Below are 24,549 nucleotides of genomic sequence, written 5' to 3'. Positions count from 1 at the left end.
TATGGTTCAAGTTAGTAAAATCATTCACGTAATTCCCATATCAGGATTTACTGGCTCCTCAGAAGTCGTAAGTCTGGGTGCAGCAAGAAAGGACAACAGGAAGCTCTTTTCTTCCTGCAGCAAGCACCACACCTCTGAAGTGGAAATAAATGCACATGCCTTTGCATGGTGAAAATCTGCCCGCAAACCCTGCCCAATTATTCCAGAATTTATTTTACTCTCATAGAAATTACTTTCTCCCCTAATCCGACAGTGCCAGAGACGTTTTGAGATTGGCTACGCCTTTGATTGCTATGTTTTATTAACAAGAACTACATCCTGCATGAAAAGCTAGTGATTTCCACAATTATTTAAAACCTCTTCAGGTGTTTGTTAATCTAGACCTCACAGAAATCATGGCCACAGCAACTAAATAAGGCTTTAGCACCAGAATTCCATGTACCAAGTTCATCAAAGTACTGGATCCTAGAGGTTTCAGCTCATATGAACCAAAGGACCAACTGCCTCTCTATCTCTTTTTAGGCATGTAGCAAATGCTTGAAAAAATAGCCTTCATTAGGACTAAAAGCCATAAATGATAATATGTAGAAACAATAACAGTACAATTTGAAATGTTAAAGTAATATGATTTTAAAACCACCAGAGAAAGAAAAATCAGAACATGATTTTTTCTTTCTATAACATCAGAAGCCCTTATTTTTATGAAATTTCTATTCAGGTGAATTCACAGCAATACATCTCATTTCCTATATCTTTTAAGTTTGGATCCTGAACTGCTAAAGTCCTCCCAAAAAACCAGCAATTCTTAATTCAAACCACCAGCAGGAATTTTATGGTTAAAAATGTGTTCCTACAGCTGCAAAACTGTAGATAAATGCCACGGCCAACACAGAATTCAGGAAAATTTACCACAAAATTCACTTAACTTAGAAGGGAGGGAAAGGAGGGAGATGCAGTGAGGAGAAATGAAACATGAGAATTCTCTGTGGCAGCCATGGTTCAGGTACCCCCTGTTCTGCAAAGCACTGGGAGCCCCAGCAATCAATCCTCCATCCGATGAGGAGACTCACTGAAGGCAATGGGTTCCCACAGTAACACCCTAGAACTGCTACAAGTTTCCTTTGTGTTTGATGCAAGTGAAGCACATTTTCTCTAATAAACTAAATCTCTCACTAGAATACAACAAAAATATGCTCTTAAAAAGGAGACATTAATAATTGAGATTAATTGACACACAACTGACAGAGAACAGCTTTCTCTTACTCCAACTTTATCCCCATGGTAGGGAAGGTTTGAGGGCTTTTTCTTTTGTTTCTGTGTGTTGTATTTGCTTAACTACACTGTTTTATTAATCCTCCACAAACGTAGCTGCAACATTAAAAAAAAATAGGAACATGCTGTCCATTTCAAACATAAGGCCATCAATAAAATCAGCCAGGCAGAAAATTTTACAATACAAATCATGTTCCCTTCTTCCTAATTAAAGTAACAACAATAATAGGTGAGAATAAAATTGGTACTTCTAGTCCATATTAAATTAGCAGCATGTGAAGAAGCAAATAACTTAAAGTTCCAACAGAAGAAGCAAATAATTTAAAGTTTTCCAATAAACATTACAGTGAATGAGCATGCAGAAACTAGAACGACATATTGTTTTCTTCACAGGAAAAAAAAATTATCTGTGACATGTCAAAAATACAACCTTCTGAAAGTCAGTTTTTCTAAAAAATGGACTTTAATACTTAAGAAATATTAGAATACTGTTGTAAAACATCATTCTAAGACCAGAGTTTTATAGTAGCTTTTATGCAGTTAAATTGGAATTTTTCAGTGTGACTAAAGAACATTATAGTGCTCTTCCTCTTACTGCCATTCACTTTTATCCTTTTTCAACACTGTTATATAATTTTGACACTGCCATCAGAGATAATGCCAGAGAGCATAAGAACCATCTGACTTTTGAAGGGATTTCCTGAACCTATAAATCTGTTTAAGCAGTGATTATATAAATATGCATATATGAAAAATAAGTTAAATGGAACAATTAAAAACAATTACCATCCTTTAGCATGTAGGTATTACTTTGAAATCTTGTATGATGTCTTCTGCATATTTATTTATTGCATAAATAACTGAGACTCAGATAAACTCAATAGGAAAATGAATTAAACAAAAGTAGAAGACTATAAATTTAATTAGTAGGCATATAAATATAACTAAGGATTTTTTAGGTATAGATTTTCCATATTATTCCATTGAAATAGCATCTTAACTGCACCATGGATATGATTAAAAGATTTCTCATAGTTTATTTGATTTCAGCATTTAAAATCACCCCAGAAACAGCTAGCAGTTCACAAGGGGAATCCCAGACAGACATGGTAGTTTATTTGGAGAAAATTAGAGTTCATTTTCAATTATTACCTCTAACAGCAACATATGTATCTTCAAGAGAGAACCCTACCTCTAATGATGAACTAAGTTATTACATTTAAAAACAATACAACAGAAAGAAAATAATATACCAGCATTAAAGAGCCTTTAAAATAACCAAATTATTGTTGGTTTTGCTCTTCTACTGCATGGCAAAAACAACAAGTCTGTGTTGAAAACCTATGTTTCATCACAATTACCACAGTGAAGAATTTCTGGTTTCAATTTTTATCCTCTTTAGGGTACCACAACCATATACAAAAATGGAAAATGTCATGGTGCTCCAATCACATGAAACACTATTACTGGGCAAGAAATCAAGTTATAACTTGAAGGAAAAAAGGTGAGACTTTATTTAAATTGAAAAATACACATTTTTCTTTCTGAAAAAAGAAAAATCCCTTTTTTTCACTTAAACAAGACCAGCACTTTTTGCATCAGTTTGTGATCAAAATGATTTAAAAGTGACTTACTGATGTAGTACTCCTGCACAATGCTTGTGTAACCATATATGGAGGAATATCCAAAAATTACAATCATAACCACATCTCTGCTGTCCAGCTCTACTATGTGTGCTGAATGACCTTCCACAGCATATTGCTGTCCATGGACCAGGACTGCAGGAATTCTGGTACTCCATGTTTGACTGGGTATGTTGAAAACCCACAGTTCATCAGTGACATTGCCATAACTTGTTTCAATTTTGCCTCCATACATGTAGATGTCTTCCTGTAAAAATGGGAAGGGAGAGAGGAGAAAGCAAATAATGGATTACAGAAAGATAACATCTGAACTGCATACTCCTCTGCTGAGCAGTATTTCATAACTGAGCAATCTGATTTAAATCTACCCATTTAATCTTACATTAACCAGCTCAATATCAGACACTAATCCCAGACAATGATACTTAAACTAAACCAACAATGATAAGGAGTCTATTTCTCTGAAAAATAAACCTAGCCATGAAAATGACACCAAAATGAATCTCAAAGAGATTATTTCATCCAGAAAACCTTTAATTACATGGCACTTCTAATCCATACTGCAGCATTCTATTTTAAAAAACGCTAAACAGAAAGGATATTATATTGTTTTCTTAAGGAACAGTTCACAGAATTAAAATGTGATTTTCCACACACTTAGTCTATGGGGATTTCACCCAGCACATGCATGAGAGAGAACATTCTCTCCTACTAACAAGGTTAACTTAAGTTCTGAGAAAATCCAGTCACCAGAACCCAAAAAAAAGGGGAAATGCATATATGGAATCACAGAAGGGTTGAAAGGTGCCTTAAAGATCATCTTCTCCCACCCCTATCACCATGGGCAGGGACACCTCCCACTATCCCAGGCTGTTCCAAGCAATCTTCCACTATCCCAGGTTGTCCAAAACCTCATCTTGGACGCTTCCAGGGATGGGGCAGCCCCATCTGGACAACCTGTGCCAGGGCCCCACCCTCCTCACACTAAATGTGTCTATCATTCTGTGTATTCAGTATCACACTGGAGAACTTCTTACCAGTACCTAAACCAAACTAAAACCTAAACCAAACCTGCCCTCAGACAGTTTGAAGCCATCTGTCCTTGTCCTGCCACTCCACACTCTTACAGAACATCACTCCTCAGCTCCCTTGTAGCCTCTTTAAGGCGCTATAAGGCATCACCAGAGCCTTCTCCTCTCCAGGCTGAGCAACCCCAACTCCTCCAGCCTGTCCTCTTGGAGAGGTGCTTCAGACATCTGATTACCTTGGTGGCCCCTCCTCATCACTTGCTCCACAGTGCTTCTTCTGCTGGGTGTCCCAGAGCTGGACACAAGGCTCCATGAGAGCAGAGCACAGGGGCAGAATCACCTCCCTCAACCTGCTGGGCCTGCTGCTTTTGATGCAGCCCAGGATGTGGCTGGCTCCTCCTGAGCACATTTACTGAAATCAAATTCCATAAGGGAGTATTTTGAATTCTTTTTAAGGAATGCAAAACAGAGATTCCGGCCATCATGAACCACACACCTTAAACAGCAGGGCCATCTGTTCTGGTAAGTAATGAGTGATTTACTTAAATATTGCCTGAAAGCAAATCCTACTCAATTTCACTTCATTTGGATTTGTAAGCCGAGGTATGTAAAGTCACAGAATAAATTCCAGATTTTTGGCTTCACAGACTTGCTCAAGGACAGTTTATAGCAGGTGAAAAAAAACTTCCTTTGGTTCTGAGATTGATACTCAGTCTTTGCTAGGACATAACCACCCCATACACTCTGCATCCCATTTGCGTGCTGCAGAGTCGGCAGTAGTCTTCTGCAATCTGCAATGAGATGTTTAGGGCTTACCCTAAACTCAGCCTTGTCAGGTTTAAATCAGAAGTTTAAAAAAAAAAAAAAAAAAAGAAGCTGCAGGTTGAGAACATTTGGCAAAGTTTGACTTGACATGAAATACTCAGAAAAACAGTCTGGAAGACAAGGAAACTACCGAAGAAGTGTTTGCATCAATCATGCAGAAATTTCAGACATTGTAAAAGGAGTTGATGGATTTGTAAACATGAAGTGCTTTAGAGGGTTATAATGTCCCATACACTTGTGGTTGATGGTAAGGAACAGAGTTCAGAACAGTAAGAAAAGACTCCTCAATACCCAGAGAGATTAGCCAGCAAATGCCTGACCAAATTACCTGATGTACTTACACAGTACACTTGAAATTTCTGCAAAATTTTCAACTATTCTTTTTTTCATTTGAGGCAGGTGAACATTTCTCAATTTGGAATTTAAATCTTTCCTGTTCAGGGGTACTCTGTGCTACTGGTGGTGTTTGAACAACAGATGTTCACAGAAGGAATTTGTAGTAGGATTAGAGAGATGTGTATCTGAACCCATTCTTTTCCTAAGAGATAAAACATTTCAAAGAGCTTGGTAAAGACCCACAAAAACTGAAGAAGGATGTGCACTGATCCAAAGGAATGGTTTGAACAAATATTCTTCTTGAAAGGATCCTATATGGCTCATTCCTTACAATACCACATAGATCTCCAAAGTCAAATCAGCATCACTAAAAATGTGAACTACTTATTTTCATATGCTGATAACTGACTGCAGCATAAAGAGAAAGCTAATTAGGGAGCTGCAGGGGCTGTACAACAGTATTTGAAAAAAAATATTTCTGACACTGAGGAAAGACACTTTAAAAATAAAAAAAAAGGTGACCTAAAGAGCTGCATGAACTTTGAAAGTATTTCTCAGACAGTTGACAATAGCAATGTCCCCTTCACAGTTCTGCTTAAATGATTCAAAGTTCAGATAAAAGAACAGTTCTGTGAGGAGTAATCTTTTAGGTGACACAGCAGATCCTGTATACAAGAATATTCACAGAGAAAAAGACAAGAAGGTCATGACAACTGCTTTATCAGCCACAAAACCAGATTTAACTAAGCTTTGCTAAGGGCTATTTCTGAGATTAAGAAGCTCCTAGAGCTGGTGAAAAATGTTTTAAAAGTAAGTGATGGTCAGCTGAACACAGACAAAAACAAGCTGAGAGACCAAAGTCAGTGGAAGAAATACAGAACTGAAATTAAAAAATGTTACATGCATACTTATACACGGCAAAAACCAACCTCCTAAGCACATGAAGATAGACATTTATTTGGAAAGCCTTAAGAGGAATGGATTGTAGGAATAATACGAGTGCCAATGGTCCTATGCAGCATAAAAATTGTGACAGAATAGAAGAAACCCTTTTATAAATTTTATACTACCTTCATAAATTACTTATATTCTAAATATAAGTCAAGGTATATGCTAAAGGTGAGGCTTTCTGGAAGACACAACACATAAGATAGAGGGTTTAAAGTATGCTAGTGCACAAACACTGCTGACCTTTGCCTAGGTCAGCCTTTGCCTAGGAATTCAGCATAGCAGATATTTGTTTATAAGATAGCAAACCAAAGCGGACTGTAAAGTAAAATAATATATTTTTTTTAAAGTCAACAAAAAGTAAAAAATTGAGAGTATTTGTGAAATTAGTGCAAAAAAGTGTGAAGAATCTGGCCCAAATTAAGGACCTTAAAAACTGTCCTCAGTCTAGAGGATAGAGTAGGACAAGAAGCAGATTTTTCCATGGCAGAGATAACAAAATAGGTAGATAAGCACCAAGAAGATACAGGGCCTCCAATACATTCATATTTTAAAGTTCTGATACCAGGTATCAAAACAAACACCTCCAATTATAGCATGAGATAGAAAAATTGATCATTTACTCAACAAATTAACCTTGGCCGTATTAGATATATTTCATCATATGAGTAACATTCTTTGAGAAGTTACGGGAATCTTGATAGCCTTTGTGGTTTTTAAAACAAAATTTCATATAACTATTACTTTATGCAAATTGAAGTACAGAAAAGTACATTGTTTACTGAACTTCAGAGCTACTGCTCAGTAGGGAATTAGAGAAAAACGAGAAATTTCTTCCTGTAAACAGAGCAGGTCGACAGCTCACTCAATCATGACATTCCCACCTACAGATCCCATCAGTTGGTTTCTTGGCAGGTGTTCAGGTCCAAGCCAACAAAACAGCCAGAGCAGCTCCTGTTTGCTTCAATGGAACCAAAACTTTCCAATAAATGTTTCCATTTTCTCAAATCGGATTTTTTTCCCTGAGAAAACTACTTCAGTGGAAAATTTTGATGAACCATAATGATAAAAAAAAAGATTAAAAAAGGCATATGATCTGTAAATAGTTGAGTGTGCATATTGGACAAAGATGACAGCAGAAGGCAGGAATGATAAGACCAAAGCCAGGATTTAAACAAAATAGTTAAATCATATTTCTCAAGAGAAGAAAACATTTGTTGAATCTAGGATTTCTCTTATCGAGCAATGAATGACATGCACATTTTTGACTGGACAAAATAAGACCAAGAGAATAACTCAAATATAGGAGTAAAGTAAACTGTCACAATTTGAGTGTTGCAAGAATCAATACAAATTACAGCCATAAAATTCCTCTTAATTTCTTCATCTTATTGATACCATCATCATCTTTGGAGATGATGTTTGTTAAATAAACAGATAATTCAAATAAAATTAAATGCGTAGTCCGAGAGGTTAAAAAAGAGGGAGCCAGACTCTTCCCAAGGTAATCCAGCAAATAAACCAGATGTGATGTGCACAATTTAGAGGAATTAAATTTAAGTATAAGAACAAACATTTCTCTTTTCTCATTGAGAATGCTCAAGACTGGAAGAGGTTGCTCAAAGACCCTTGACAGAGGAGCATTCTACAGTGAGGAAAAATGAAACAGATCAAGGAGGACATTTTAAAAGATCACCAAAAGTCCAGGAGCACTCACTTGCCCCCTAAGTCCCAATCAACAGACTGTACACCAGAGCAGAGTAACATTTGCACACACTTCACACTGAATCCTGAACAGCCAAAAATCATTTGCTTGATTAACCTTGGACATGTTCTCTTCACTACACCTTATCTCAGTGTTAATATTGATTTTATATTTCATATAAATGCAGCAATTCAAAACTTCTAAAACGTCACTTTTTTTTTTTATTCCTAAGACTTCACAATTTTTCTTTTTCCTAAAGGAACAATACTTAGCTGCTCAGGCTGTACCTTGGAATGACACACTCTTATGCAAATCCTGCCTGCATTCCAAAAGGATCTTATCTGGTAGATACCACTAAAAAAATGTTTAAAAAAACCTCTTGCAACAAAGGGGTAATTTATAATCCATTTCTAATGAATTGGAAGGAAGTTAACCACATTAAAACAACCACATAATTTTCATTTTGCATTTCTGAACTATATCATGGCTACACAGAAAAGTTTCTCTCTCAGAAATTAGTTTTCTGTCTTAATTCTTACATAAATCTAAACTGTTCCTGAAGAATTGGCCAAGGAAATGCTACTCATAAGTCATCCTCTATTTTCTTGAAACAAGAACATCAATCTTTTTTCTCCCCTAGATGGTATCCACACCTTGATATTGAAATTAATTTTATGTAAACTAACAGAACTCTAGCATTTATTAGTATTTTTGTTCTCTGTACTTCTACCCCAAATTTCTAAAAGTTTACTGAAATTGGTACATCATTAAAGAAATTCTTTTTTTTTTCCCAAGCAAAACACAAGTCTCACAAAATGTTACCTGGCAATAGCTCATCCTCCACAAGCCTGTTTTTTGCATTCAACATGTACCACCTGGTTTAGAACTGTCTAATACCACCTCTTCTTTTCCTCAAACTGCTATCCTTTAATTTGGTTAACAGTATCAAGAACATTCTATGCGTTATATCAAAATTAAAAATTAGTTACATTTCTACTTTATCCAGTAATCCTCCCATTACACTATGTCTGGCAGACTGGAAAGTAGTCTTCACTTAACTCTTCCTCGTGAAGCCTGATTTACTAATTCTTATTTTTTTGTGGGACTATATTCTCTCTGAATAGGAACCTGAATAAGTTACTGGAGAGGAACATTTGAACATTTAACTTTAACTGTTCCCAACAGGACCTAATTCAAGATCAAGACAATACTGCACCACATAACATGTCAGGAGCTCAACCTAATCAAGAGTGCTGTCACTTTATTTCTTCATTAGTTGCAGTTTTGCAATGGTTGCTGGGTTTATTAAAAGGTATTAATTAAAGTGACCTTACTTGGACTTTACTTTCAAACCAATAGAGATATAACATTGAAACGAGGAATGAAAATATGACACTTCTACATAAAGAACAAATCTCTTGATGAATTAGGGCCACTTCATAGAAGGGAACTCTGAAGAGGCTTTTCTCAAGACTATGTGCAAAAAGTGTAGGGCAGCTCATCTCACCTACTTCTCACACTTCTGAGATCTGCAAAGCAGAATTAAGAGAGCAAGCTGTGCATAAGGTGTAATCCAAAGTTACAGAACAATAAAACTACAGAAATTGCTGCTACAACCTACCAATAGCTACTTAATAGAATAGTTAGAAAATACTTTTGTATTTCCAGTGCTATTCAAATTATACTACAATAGCCAACAAAACTAGGCATTAAAAGAATAACAATAAACCAACTGGTGAAAGATTTTATCTAGTTCATAATAAAGTAGGAAAAGTTTTTACTCTTTTTTGCTTTGTTAACACTAGCTTTTGATAAGACTAATAAAAACCCAGAAGATATATACAGACTCAACATCCACACTAATTAATTTGTAAAAAGAATCAAAACAATTACCCTTTCTTAATAAAGTTTTTAAAGTGGAAGTAATATTCATAAAACTCAAATGAGTTAAATTAAATTTGACTGTATATAAAATGGTCTGTGTACTTTATGGTTACTACTACATCAGCTTGCCTGCTTCATCTCTATGGCCAGTCTCAAAGAAAACAAACCTCCGAGCCCAGCCATCCTTTCACTGTCTTGGGACCAGCAGCAACAGCTCAATTATGAGGCCAAATGCAACCAATTTAATGATACTACCAAAAACGAAGTCCCAGAGGTAGGCACCTCCCTTTCTCCTTAATTCCAGGGATCTAGTGTTTTGGAATTTACTCTAACTCCCTACCTAGTCGTGCTTATCAAAGGTATACGTACCTACTCTAAAGACCTCACAAGTCATTTCTTCCAGTCTCTTTATAAGCCTATTTCTTATATAAAATATTTCAAAATACATTGATATTTTCAGTATCAAGGTGCCAGAAACTACATAAAATTTATGAGATGCAGCAGAAGCACTTGCTAACAGCACCTTTCCAGTAATCAGCTTGAAAACTATTTAACAGTTTAGTTGGTTTAAAAGTAAGAGCTCTTTTCTGCTCTCTCCTCTATAAATGCATAAAAAGTTTTGAGGATTTGCTATAACTATACATCAGTGGGAATCCTCAGATCTTTTTTTCTTCAGAATAAAGAAGAACAGTACTTCAGTTTTTACCAAAGAAGCTTTCTGAGGGAAATGGGCACAGTAACTTACTTCATTCTGCACAAAGTCAATCACACAGCTGCAATTTATCTTGCACCACAATCGGGCAATGCTGGCTCTGGGCTCTCACTCCAGCCTAGCACAAGGCTTTGAAATCTCAGAAGCTCAAGTCAAAAACTTAATCTAATTTCTTCTCTGTGGGTATTTTTTCCTATCAACCATAAAGGAAACATTACACAATTACTGGTACAGAGCTGAAAACACAGCTCAAAGCTGCCATCTCTAGGTATTATGTTCTACTGCTCTTCACTCTAAATTACTTTTTCCGTTCTTTCAAGAGACTGAAGATCTAAAATAAAAAACAACAGAACTTTATCCTGACAAGTCAATGTAAGAAATTACTTCAGAAGGGAGTACATTTACCCATTGAAATTTCTATGATTTGCATGATCAGCTTCTTTTGGCCCATGTAACTTCTGACATTTGACATAATCACTAGTACACGCAGCACAGTAGTTAATTATTTCACATAGGTTCATTATTAGTGAATCCTAATTGCTAATTAACATCCATCTTCAACAACAGCCACAGCTTCTTCACTATACCTTTGCTTGCAGCTTTCATTATCATTAACGTGAGTTGCACTACTTCACTGAGATCCAAAGAGATGTCTGAATTAACACAGATCCCATTTAATATTGGCTGGTGAAAGGACTTCTAAAACAGTTACCCTTTAGTTTGCAATGTCTCAAGAAAATATTAGCACAGTCAAATAAAAAGGTTAAATTATATTTTAAGCCTTTATTCTGAACTGCTAAATGATACATTACTCAATGTTTCTTGAATAAAATGTCCACAATCTACAGGAACTGTAATAATCAAAGTCACTGGTCAAAAAGATCTGACCTTTCAAAGAACAGATAATACATTAGTAATGAAACAGGGAACTGACAGGAAGAAAAGAAAGCTTGGAGTTGATGTTAGGGCATGCACAAAACCTAGTTCATATTACTACTGAAAACACCTCTGCAATATTCACCATGCCACACACAGATTCAACATCTCTGTAAGAACAGATGCCAGGAAAACAACACAAAACAAAATATCAGCCCATGCCCTAAATTCCTCTTAACTTGGAGGAAGCACTCACTGTGTAAAAGGAGCCCAAACATAAAAAGAAACTAAAATGTACAACTAAAAGGGCAAAATCTTTAAAAGAAAAATACGAAAAAATGTGAAAAAATTAAATGTAATACATTTTAAGACATTTTTGCTCAGATTACAAGAATATATAATATTTGAAAAAGAAAACAAAACTTTCTATTACAAACAACAAAATAAATAAAGTTTAACTTAACAGAAGAGTAATGGAAATTTAGAAGAAAAAGTAAAGTTCAGAAACTTCGCTGGATTAAAAGAGAGGCTCACACCAAAGCAAGCTATGAAATACCTTAATGAGATGCCTACTGAATTTATATATGAAGTACCAAGACATCACTTTTCAAATGCATTAGCAATACAACTACCTAGATACTTTATGGTGCCATCAGACTGAACGAGTATTCTGAGAAGAGAAAGCCATAGCAATAAAATGAGGTTAACTGTCCCTTCATGGTAGACTTTACAGGTATTTCCATAGCAAAAACTAAAAACAGAAAGTTAATGTAGGGGAAAAAACTCCACAAGCTAGCAGAGAATGTCCCTGGAATCAGTTCTGAAGAAATTAAAGAGCTACCCCCTATCTGTAGACCCTGAATTCCCTATGACATCAATCTCTGAGGTAAGAACACACTATAGACTGCGATTCCTCCTTTTTCAAAAGGGAAATAACTGAATTAGAAGAGGTAAAGACAATGGTACAACATTACCCAATGTATGAAGTATTATTAAAAACACAAGGTATTTTCAGTATGAAAAAGAAATGGTGGAGTGTGTGATGGTCTTACAGAATATCATAAGTAGTATGAGGAAATAAATGGAGAATAAGAAGTAGGGATTATCAAAATTAAACCAACTAGTATCAGTTCCTGAAAATATTTTATTTCTTAAAAAAATGTTTTGGAATTCTTAGGCACAGGATGATGTCAATGTTAAAATAAATACATGGTCCAAAATTGAAAAAAAACCAAACAATAAACAACAGGAATTCATAATTTTTCCACAAAAACACTACACTATTTTAGGAAATCCCAGCTGCAAAGTAGGACAGTATTCTGAGGAAGCTTCTGTAAGTTCCCATCATTTTTTCTCACATTCTTCCCTAGGCATGCACTGTTACCATTATTCAAGAGGTGTTACCAGGCGAGATGAACACTCAGGTTTGACTTTATGCGATCCTGTTTGTCCTGCCCTGCTGGCACTGCCTTATGCAAACAAAGGAAAATTGGTGACAGCAATTCTGAATTTCTCTGTCACAGTTAACAAGCCTGTCACCCTCTGCAGCTTGTCTCCCTGATAGCCCCCTCAGGCATAAGTTGGAGCCTTCTCTCCAGTCCTGTTTCCTTGTGCTCCTGGATTCCCTGAGCACTCCCCACACCTGGGCCATCGCTTGCCATGGCACTGCCAAAGGTCCCTGCTACCAGCAGTGGCTCTGCCTGTGGGGCTCAGCCCCTGGGCATGGTGCCTGGTGAGCCAGAGCCCTGCCCACAACCCCAATTACATCTCACACACTCCTCTGCCTTCTACTGGCAGCTTTAGCTCAGAAGATTTATGGTCAGCAAAGTGATTGAGAAGTACTGTACAGTCTCTGTTCCAAAAACCATGCAATAAACCTAAGCACTGAAGAAGAAAATATTAATAAAAAATATTTAGAAATTAAATTATCCTCAAAAGTCTCCATTCATGGTGACTCATTTTAAGATCACTAACAGCACACAGATATAAATTTATTATACAGAACACTGAAGAGTCCAAACCTGATACAAAGCAAGAGTATGTCCGTATCTCTGAAGTGGCCCTTTGGATACAGGCACTACATTCCATATACTGCTTTCCAAATTGTAGCTAGAAGAGAAACAGAAAAAGAAACATTTTCAACCTGCAGATGAAATAGAAGGGCTTGTATGTTCAAACTAACTCTAACAGGGTAATTTGTTAGTGGGGCAACACAATCCTTTGAACTATTAGAACAGTGCACTAAATTTTCCTTAAGCAGAACAGGAGCACCTCTGTAAGGGACTCATCAACAATCTCAGAAAACAGGAGTAACTAACAAAAACCACAAGACTTGCTCTAAATCATGTAAAAAACCCCACCCCACCAAACTACTCATGCCCCATGCTTTTGCACTACTCTGAAGATTTACTGTTGGGAACCCTCTTAAATATATGGTTGATTTTAATTTCCATTACATTTTTATTAATTAATTAATGCATAACATTAGATAAGAGAGAGGTAAAAAAATTATAAAGGTGGAAAAGAGAAATCCAAAAGATTATGGGATTTGTTTTGTATGATTGAAATGTGTGGAAGAAAGGAATAGGTAGCCAACAACAGAAGAAGTAAACATGCTAATAATATGCTAATAAAGAGAACCTAACACTTGCATTTGCCACATTTCGGGCCTCTGCATATGAAGTCACCATCCAAATCACCTGGGTCCTATTTACAACAGCTGCTTCAACTTTGTCTGTAATAGGTGGTCAAATACACACACAAACTGCCATAAGTATAAAAAAGTGGAATACAGGTGACCTGCCTGACCCTACTGGCATGGCACCAGTAGGTAAAGTGCAAGCACTAAATAAAAGTGCCCTGTAAAACCATGAATTAATATCAGTAATGAACATGGCTTTCAAAATGTACTGTGTGAAAATATCAGCAGTGAATTTTTTTCACTATTTTGTCACCACAAAGCTCCCTTTGTTTTGCAGTTTTTCAAAATAAACTACATATAAATACATATTTGATGTTGCCCATATTTTCACTTTCTATAATCATAAGAAAATCACAAGCATAAAATAAGACCATTAACAAAGAATCTAAAAGAGATAGAAACCTTCCAGCTCAATTAGAACATAGCAGGTCCCTCCCTGCTAAGATCTGTTTTCCCCAAGCCCCAAGAGAAAGGAGAAATCACTCACTTCAACACCATTTGGAAGGAGCTGTAGTTGAAGGTGTAGCCACCGATCACCCACATGAACTTGCCGTGGAGGACGGCCTTGTGGGAGGCACGGCCCACAGAGGGGCTGAAGGGCTTCACGTTGGGCAGGATCCAGTAGGACTCCGTGGAGGGGACGTTCAGAGAACAATCTGGGCCTGTTTTGTAAACAAATGTGCAATTTGTGCAATCTGTTAGACGGGGATGTTAAAGCCAATAAAGCAGAAACAGGGGAGGCTTAATTACAGATGTCAGGATTGCTCATTTTGATAAAATATGGTGTACACTTTTATGTTTAACAGATGCTCAATGAAAAAATTGACAACATGGGATGTCAATCTAATTGAAAGCATTAGATTAGCTCAAATAATAACAGTTCATTTCCACAGTCTTCTCAGAAAAGAGACTGTGAGTCACACATTGAAAGAAAGGCACAAAGCGTCACATTTTTAAATGACCTATCATATAGATTTAAAACTTTCAGCACTCTATGTTACCTTTGGAGAAAAACTATACTGTATTTGAATCAGAATAAGTGTATATCAAAGCAAATAATATTACAGTAAATTAAGTTACAAAATGCATTATACTATATTAAGTCTTAGAAGTAAAGCTTTCCCTTTGGAAATGCCATTCTGCACCATTTTTCAAGATGAAAATACACTATCAAGTGCTTTATCAAAATAATGATTTGAATATTTAAATTTTATAACATTTTATAGACTATTATACAAAGCCACCAAACCCACAATTACTACATACAATTTTCAAATACATTTCAGCCAATCATTTTTGTCAAAGTAAGAAAAGTCAGAAAATTGCAACATTTCTTTAGCTATAGGACTATTACAATCATGAACAGCAAAATCAATTATTTATTTGCTCCATGATAACAAAAATGAGATTGCTTCATCATCAGTTTATGCTCTAGATCTTATGTAAAACCTGAATATATAGGGATATGTGTGCATATATATATATATATATATATATATATATATATATATATATATATATATATTGCTGATAAAGGTTGTTATTTCAGGGCCTTTGAAGAACCACAGAACAAGCTCCTGTCTGACCATGCGACTGAATAATAAAACAATACACAAAATTCAACATAGTTAAATTGAAAGTTAAGTAAAGTACATTTTAGGATCATTTCAGGATAGCTCATGAAAATATTACATCACCACTGAGCAATGGTCAAAATAAAGAATCGTGTCAGAATCAAGAATCCTGTTACCCCACTGCATAAATCTGTGGCTTGTGTAACCTTAGAAAACTGTGTCCTACTTAAAAAGAAGAGATTAGTGCTGGACACTGTTTACAGAAGTGTAATAAGGATGTTTCAATTACAGAAACCACTGAATTCCTTTGAACCAGTGACTTTTTCACTTGGAAAAACACGAAATTTGGAAGTGAATTATAAATGTCTATAAAATAAGTGACAAAAAGAGGGTGGATATGAAGAGCCTACAGTCTCTCTGAATATAAAGAGCTGAGTTCTATGAAATGCAGCTTGAGGAAGCCATGTTCAAAGCAAACAAGAGGAGACAGCTCTTCATGTAAAAAGTATCAGATCTCTTTGGCCAGGATACTCCCCTGGCAAAGGGTGCTCCAGATGCAAATATTTACATTTGTCAAGGAGAGATCAGACAATTTTAGAACAGAGAGACGCTGAAGTTGGCTAAGTACGCTAAATAAGTAATAAGCAAGTTTACAATAATTTTAAAACATTATCTTGGGGGAATGGGAGCAGAGGGAGATAATGTTTTTCCAATGTTTATTGTCATTTTGGGGGCAAATTGTTACAGTTACTTCCTATACACAACAACCAGGCATGCAAAGTGTACATAGCCAGCTGTCAACTTTTCCTAGTATACTACAGAAGAATGATGTCCACTTGTATCCAAATTACCTTCCATTCACTAAACGATGGAGACACTCAATTCCCATAGTTCATTATACCTTCTCCTCAGAAAAGATTAATGTTATCTCAATGAGTTCTAATGAGAGCATGAACAATTCAGTGTATTATTTCTTAAGCATTAATAATTGATACTATAATAGAATTGTAACCTCAGCAAAATCGTGATTTTGGTAAATCACCGGAGGAAACAATTTGAATATAAAAGGGCTTTAAAATAAACAATTGATTAAGTATTCTTTGATCAGGGAAGAGCTGAAAATGATGGAAACGGCGCCTGCAGGTCAGGAGGAGCAGCCGGATCCCTGCCAGCCTTCGGGATGTGGCGGCCAGCAGGGACCCCTGGTGGCGAGTGGGGAGCGGAGCCGGAATTCCTGCGGCACATCCGACACAGATACCGGGCACCGGCTGCAATTAAATGAACGCAGGAAAACCGCCTCATACTCAGCTAAGAATGCAAAAATCTCAGCCGGATCAGTGATGGAAAGGTGCCACAGACAGCCCTCCTCCAGCCTCAGTGCTCCGTCAGACCTGAACGGCAGGAAAGGTGAGAGGGAAGCAGAAACACCACTGTGCCACAGAGTCACAGAAAGCCTCGGGCTGGAAGGAGCCTTAAGGATCACCCAGCTCCAGCCCCTCTGCCATGGGCAAGGGCTGACCACGTTATCTCTCAATCGGGACAGAAATGGAGTATACAGCTGCAGAAAGGCAGAACAATAGAATAGTGCTGGCCTCTATCAAAACATCATTTTAAAAGCAAATTCTTTTGTATGGCTATCGCTTTATAAAAACAAGGTAAGTGTAGGATTTATGAATAGCATTTATAGATTTTCCTACTTGAATACATACACCATTATTTCAGCAAAAATACATATTCTCTTCAGAAACATTACATTCACTAAATACATGCTTTCTGTGCAACAAGGAGCACTACAGCTGCAGAACAAAGATAATGAAAAATATGGTTTGTTATGTTTTATGCAAATATGATTTTTCTCTATTCATTTAAAATTGAGTTTCTTTCTTATCTTCCTAATGTGTCAGTCAATCCACTGGGGGTGGAGGGGGGAATGCTTTAAAAACAGCAAACAACTTTATAAACCTGAACTAGAAGTCAATTACGTTATCCTCTAAGGTAGGAAAAAACTCTATAGGTTTAAAAAAGCAATTTATCCCCACCACACAAAAGACATAATCTAATTTCTATTTATTGAGGAGTTTCATGGAAAGCCATAGTAACAATCTGTTCCAGTAGTTTAAGTCATAAGATCAATTTCCACCTAAATGACTAAACATCATCTACTGTCTTCAAACCAAATCTTTTCCTTTGCGAGCACAGAAGAAAAAAGCAGAAGTGTTGATGTGTTGAATCTAAATTTCACGGTGCTCTTCATGCCATCTAATCAAAGCAATTTTAAAAGTATTTGTTGTTTTTTCTGGTTTTGTTTGTCTGATCATATGAATTGAGAATTATTACATTAATGTAATTTTTCAACCACCACATCTCAGTGATTGAAACCAGTCCTACAGTCAGCTCAGTTGTGCTGGAATGGCTCAGTAATTCCTTCTAGGCATTTTACAGTAGGTGCACCCATGTATCCCCACACTGCCCCTGCACAGCTCTGCAATATCCATACTGGAAGTAAGTATTTCTCCTTTCCTGCAAACAGCCTTGCTGAAAATGAGACTCAATGGCAGGCAGAGAGATCCTGGTGAGGTGTCCAGCTACAGCTACAGCAGCAGGGCAGCAAGCTGTGCCAGGACTCAAGCTCCTCCAGGAATGACAGAAATCCTAAAGCACATGAGCTGATGCAGTTCTTGAAGTGCCCCTGGGTGCTGTGTGCTGCTCCTCAGCCCTGTTTGTCTCCTCAGGCAGGAAGAGGGGATCACCCAAGGCCACCTGGCATGGGAGATGCCCAGGCTCAGTCTGAGCAGGGCAGCCAGAAGGGCTGCAGGGCCTGCCATGGGTGGGTACAGCTCCACTGCATCCTTTAACAGATCCCACACTCAAGATCAACAAGGCTGGCACAGGAGATAAGGCCAGATGTCACAGCATTGTCTGCTAGGAGTAGGAAAAGCTTTCCTAGTCTTCCATGACTGAGAACAAGTACAGTCTCTGGTAGACACCACATGAGATCTGTCATCTTAAACAAAAACAGGTTTTGCTCTGCAGGCTCTAAAAGAAGCAGGAACTTTGAGATCAGCTGTAGGTGACAATACCCACTGGACTAGAGGTTCTGAGACTCCATCCTAATGGCTGCAAGGTACCAAGCTCCGGTATCTTTGCTAACAACTTATAGAAAACTTCAACAAAAGCCTCCTCCCAAATCTTAAATGGCATATTGATGACCAGTTTAGCCTAATTTTTCTTCTACCAGTGTTGTTATCACTGTACTTAAAGACCTGGTCTGTCTATACACCCTAGAAATGCTTATAAACAGCAACACTCTTCCCTCCCAGCCTTGATTTTATTTGTTTAAACAAACCAATCATGCTCTGTTAGTGCCTTCCATAGCCCTGTCCATTTCTCCTGCTTGAGTCTGTTTCTATCTGTATTCATAAAACTGTAATTAAAAAAATGAAGCATACTACAAATGCTTTCATATATTAAACTGGAACTTCTATGAGTGATCATCCTACCAGTACTCTTGGCACTTTGGAGTTTGCAGAGCATATAAAAGTAATAATGTTAATTAGTTCATGCTCTAATTGAGATAGACAAGCAAGTTTTCTCCCATGTCACTTTCTACATCTCAATCCCAGACTATAAAACAAATTCTTAATGCTCTTAGTCTCTAAATGTATTAATTTACAATTTATACTGAAGTAATTAAATCCTACACATTATTTGCAGACTTTTTCGCAGGATATTCTGGTTCTACTTCGTATTTTAAGTACCCTCCTCCTCTGTATTACCAGATTTCATTAGCAGCATTATACGTAGATTACAAAAAATTATGTAACACTATCAGTCCCAAGATCAGCCTTCAAGGAGCATTGATAACTTTCCATATGTGTTCAACACACCCACTCACAATTCATGATGAAGCAGCTGAGTTCCCCTTACTGTATCCTTGTGTACCCACTGCACTCTTCATTTTCAATGATTTCCTGTCATCAAATGCTGAAGTTCAGACAAAATATATTGCATTTTCATGTCAATTTTCTTACAAACTATCTCTGTATGACCTACGCTGATAAATTCAGATTTCAACTGTTCTGTTATTAATCACAATATATGTTTCATTATTTCTTTCCTCAAGTTATGGTCTCTAACTCTACACAGTGCTGAAATGAAGTTAACAGGTTTTGAGCTGCATTAATCACTTTCTTCCTATTCTTAAATGAAGGTGCTACAGATTATAAAGTAAATTTTGTATCTTACCTTATCAGGGAGATCAGCACCATCTACTTCTTGTATTCAGGGCAAAGTATTGCTTGGGCTCATTATTTTAATCAAGTTCTATTTTCATACATTTAAGAGTATGCTTTTTTAATAAACATTTAGGTCATAGATTTATTCTAAATGGATTACATTCTTCATTAAAACTCACAAATAGCAGGGGACTCCCTTCCTAAATCTCATCCTAATTAGACACAAAGAGCATTATCAACCCCATTAATGCAGCCATTTAGTGAAACAAATAAATTCTGCTGAATTTGCTTTCACTAATTGTCAAATGACATCATAAAGGTATTTAAAACTGCAGCTGTCTCTTCATTTACCTATGATGTTCTTTCTCTTGCAATAAAGACACTTGACTTTTCTCACACAATTTTCAGACATTAAATTTCTAATTACAATAGCTATATTTTGTTTACAAACTGCACAGTCCTCCAAGAAGGCTTATCAAGTTGTTAAATTCCACCTGAAGATAAATCTGAAAAACATTTCCAGTACATATGAAATAACTATTCCTTACAAGATAATTCCTTCCTAGCAATTCTATAGACATAAACTTTTCTTAGACAGCTCTCATTTCTATGATCAACACTAAAAAAATCTACAAACATGGAGCACAGAAATAGGATTTTAACTTAAAATTGAGGGACAAAAATGTTCCTTGGATATGTGTCTTTATATGCATATACAGTATAAATGCACATATATTTAAAAGGACATTTCTCAGACTGTAAAATTGCAGTTTCTCCTTTCTGAATTGATACTTGACCAGGAGATGACCTGAAAAGTAAAACTGAAACAAAAAAGGCATGATCACTGGGCAGAACAGTGTTTATGAGAAACCTGCTTCTATTTTCTTTTTTCTTCCAAAAAAAGGCCTGTCCAAAGCAAATGTTACATCACAGGTCCTCATCTCTGAAGACACACAGACTTGTGTGCTTTTTGCTCAAGAACATCCAGGCCAAACAGGCCAAAACCTCAGATTTCAGATCTCCAGGCATTTGGCACAAGCTCTTCCCAGTGCTGCATTTCACCTGCTGCTGCCTGAGCCCCCATCTGAAACCTTCCCCACCAGTTTCACTAACCCAGCACAGCTTTGCTCAATGTCACCGCTGGGGAATAAGGCAGGCCAGACGAGAGTTTCACATCAAAGCCTTCTGCTCAAAAGTGGGAACAACCCCAAATCCAGTGAGTCCTTTCAGGATAACCTGAGTTAGACAGACTTTGACAGACTTGTTCTGGGCACACTCATGATGCCATAGTACCAAGCAAGCAAAACACTGATTTACACTGCAGTAGTCATAGCTCCTTTTATACTTTCATTGTTTACTCTTCTCCTTACAGAAAGACTTCTTTTTCCCTGGAGAGATGTTCTAAAATTCAAGCTGCCTCAATTGCTAATGGATTTATTTCAAAGTTAATTAGTTTAATTTCAGAATCTGGTCTTCTGCTACATCTCTATCTGCTAGGAGCAGCTCTGTAGGGAGAATCCACTAACTATACATGTTCCAGAAATTTTATTGGTGTTTTAACTTTGGATTGGGGCTGAATGCCTGGTTGGGGCTGGTGTGCATAATGTGCAACCCTAGAGTGCATTATGTGCAACCCTAGAGCCCATTTTTGGTGTAGTTTCTTACAAAAGGAAAGCACTTCCTCTGTTTCCAAACCACCTCATATTGCAATCCAAAACAAAATAAACATGAAGTATCAGATGTGCCTTGAAGGTACCCTACTCATCCTCTTTAAAATGAATTTAAAGACAGTCTGTAATTCCTCTCTAATAGATTCCCCTTTTGCTTGCAGTGCCGATGTTCAGTGATCAAAGTATCAATAAAGTTTCTCTCAACTTCAAGAGCCTTCAGCTCTTTTTTTTTCCCTGTCTACACCTAGGAGTCAGCAATGTTTTCAGCAATTTCAAAGACAGTCCACTTAATCCTCTTTAAAGTATCCTTTCAGTCATCCTGAATGTTTTCACCTGTCACAGAAGTTTTTAACTGTTTGGAAATCTCTCTTCTCCTTTATAGCTTGAAACAATCCAAGACATGGTGTTCCTGGTATCAAAGAGAATCTTCAGGCTATGAAAACATATTCAGCAAAAGCATTTTTCTATAAAATTCTTAAATCGGTCAAATTGTGCAAGAGCCACCAGTTTGGTCTCAGCCAGAGAGAGAGCAAGTCAGTAGTTTTGAGGCATATTTATTTCTTCCCTGAATTACATCCACAGCCTTGTGTTAGATAATATCAAGACAGATTAACCAGGATTGGGACACTGTATTATGGTACAGAACTCAAAGAAAATTATACTTAGTCTGAAAAGTTCAGACTCCCTTACGTTGGGTGAAAATTTTAGATTAACCAGATTTTCTGTAAATACTAAATTTTGTTCTTACACCAACTTCAGGAATATTTAAGATTACTAGCATTATTAAAAATACTTTGATTAAAAAAAAAAACCAAAACCCAATACATTCAACTAGTGCATGTTTTCTTAAATGAAACACATATTAAAAATAAAAATTATGTCAATTATTTGTCTTCAAAGTCTAAAAGTCTAATATGGAAGCTTTTTTCTACATTTGTACAACCAAATAGAAATATAGAATAAAGCAAATATCTACAAGATCCTTGTATTCAATTCCACAAGACATATCTAATAATCAGGGGATCCTACTTTTTATTCAAAAAAGTTATTCTATCCCAAAGAATACCCTAAAGTATTCCCTTTTCTCAGGATATTTCTTTTAAATGTGTTTTTTTTTATGTTCTTCAGAGCTGCTCCTTCAACGACTACCACAAGATGTCACCATTGTAAAAGAAACTCTATGCAGAAAAATAGGAAATCTGACATTTATATTCTGAATCAGGGATTCTAATTATCATACATCCAAATCAATGCACTTCAGTGATTTTTTTTAATGCAGACACTAAAGTCACTCAAAATAAGATAAAAAGATAATAGCAATAAAAAATGAAACCTGATATTCTCTCCTAAAGCATACAAATCAAGACCCTTCAGCCACTTGGTTTGAATTACTAAACAAAAGAAAAACTTGTCAGACAGCAAAAGAAAAATTTATGATTCCATCATTGCAAATACTCTGCACAGAAGATATTATCAGATTAAAAAGTACAGAATGTACAGGTATAAATAAATCAAGAAATAAAGTAGAGATGAAAGTTGTCTCCCAGAGCTTAAGGAAAGTTTGGTATTTAGTAAGGAAAAACAATTATATATCCAATACACCTCATCTGTGACAGAATTTTAAAAAAATTGAAATCTATGTAGATTCAGAGAAAATCCAAGGAATGATGAAGCAAATTCTCTTCATATGATCTGTAGGAAAGAGTGAGAAGCTAGTATGTGGTACAGAAATGCCAGGTGAAAGGAAGGCATTAGCAATGGTAGTCAGATTTTTAATTCTATTTTGTGCTTAAAACTTCTAATTAACTATACCTGAAGGTATAGCCTAAAAAGCATTTCCAAAGATCTGTGACATTTCCCCATTTTGTACTCAGCAATTTGACACTGCAAGGAATTCATGCACAACTAAAAGGATGATAGTCTTGCTGCAATTTCTATTCACAACTTCTGGACAGAGATTAAGCCTTCAGGATCTTTTTATGCACTACAGTCCTGGAAGGTTTTAAAGGACTCAGTAATAAGTCTACACTATTTCCATTCAATAACCATAATGCTAAAACACTTCCCTTCTGTGGGTGCACAGACTGCCTTTGAATGATCAACTCATAAATTATTAAGAAGTGAAATGTATTAGATCTCATCATGACTGTGGAGTAATAGGTGTGGCAGCTAATAGGAGTTAAAAAGTCATTTCCTTTGACATGCCAAAAGAAACAGCAATAAAACAGAACTGAGGCAGGAAGTCATGAGAAGAAGGCATATCAGCTAAGTAATCTGGAGGGATTTTAATATTTCTGTTAAGAGAATGGCAATTCCTAAGCATAGCAAGCTAAGCCAATTGAGATTTGTAACAGAAGTGGTAAACAATAAAAACAAAAAATCCACAAGCATCTAGCACAATTAAAGCAAGTGAATTAAACATTTAGGATCCTAAATAATTTATCTGTAATGAGAAACAATGGTCTATGGTACTGGGAGAAAAACTGCACCACATGCTTACAGTACATCCATTATCCCACAGACAGTCTTGCACCTTCCTGTTCACCTTCCTGTTTCATTGAGAGGCTGCTACAAATTATACCCAACAAAAAGCAGACAGTGGCTACTTCACTTCAGAAAACACTAAAAATATGATGCAATGATGTGACATTAAAAGGAGGGCAGGGAGAAAATCAAATCACCTGGATACAAAGCTAAGCAAAGCTTACCTTGCCAGCTGTCATTGCAGACACAGAGCTTCTCCCCTGTCAGGTCACAGTAGCCATGGTCTGGACTCCCACAGTTGGCTTTGCAATAGGGAATGTCACAGGCCTCCCCTTTCCAGTACTTGTCACACTCACAGTACACCCGGCTCGGCACAGACAGACTGGTTGTGCACTTGCCATGTTCTGAGCAGTTATTAGGGCAAGAGTTAATTCTGAAAAAAAAAAAAAAAAAAAAAAAAAGTAAGATATCTGACAGTATTGCAGCAGTATTTGTTAGATAAAGTATGTTTTATCATGAAAAAATTCTATTTACTGATAAAACTCAAGTTTAATGATCATTTTACAGGTAAATGAGCTCAAAAGGTGTTGATCCAGTCTTAAATACAAAATTTTTGATGCACTCAGGATCACGAATACCTTGCACTGCAACAAATA

The 24,549-nt window shown here is 36.5% G+C and overlaps 1 protein-coding gene across 4 annotated transcripts in view; it reads right to left on the bottom strand.

The window, feature by feature from the left end:
- ATRNL1 (attractin like 1) overlaps positions 1-24,549 on the bottom strand; it is a 438,168-nt gene that overhangs the window by 362,438 nt on the left and 51,181 nt on the right. For all 4 annotated transcript variants that reach the window (XM_074545284.1, XM_074545285.1, XM_074545287.1 and 1 more), the window contains exons 5-8: positions 24,118-24,326; positions 14,418-14,592; positions 13,251-13,338; positions 2,907-3,162 (exon numbers count right to left, since the gene is read on the bottom strand). In XM_074545284.1, the coding sequence (XP_074401385.1) occupies positions 2,907-3,162; positions 13,251-13,338; positions 14,418-14,592; positions 24,118-24,326 (728 nt within the window). The remainder of the gene's footprint in view (positions 1-2,906; positions 3,163-13,250; positions 13,339-14,417; positions 14,593-24,117; positions 24,327-24,549) is intronic.

This window comes from Zonotrichia albicollis, chromosome 7, assembly GCF_047830755.1.
Source record: "Zonotrichia albicollis isolate bZonAlb1 chromosome 7, bZonAlb1.hap1, whole genome shotgun sequence".
Lineage (NCBI taxonomy): Eukaryota > Metazoa > Chordata > Aves > Passeriformes > Passerellidae > Zonotrichia > Zonotrichia albicollis.
This window is presented reverse-complemented; position numbering and strand designations above follow the sequence as displayed.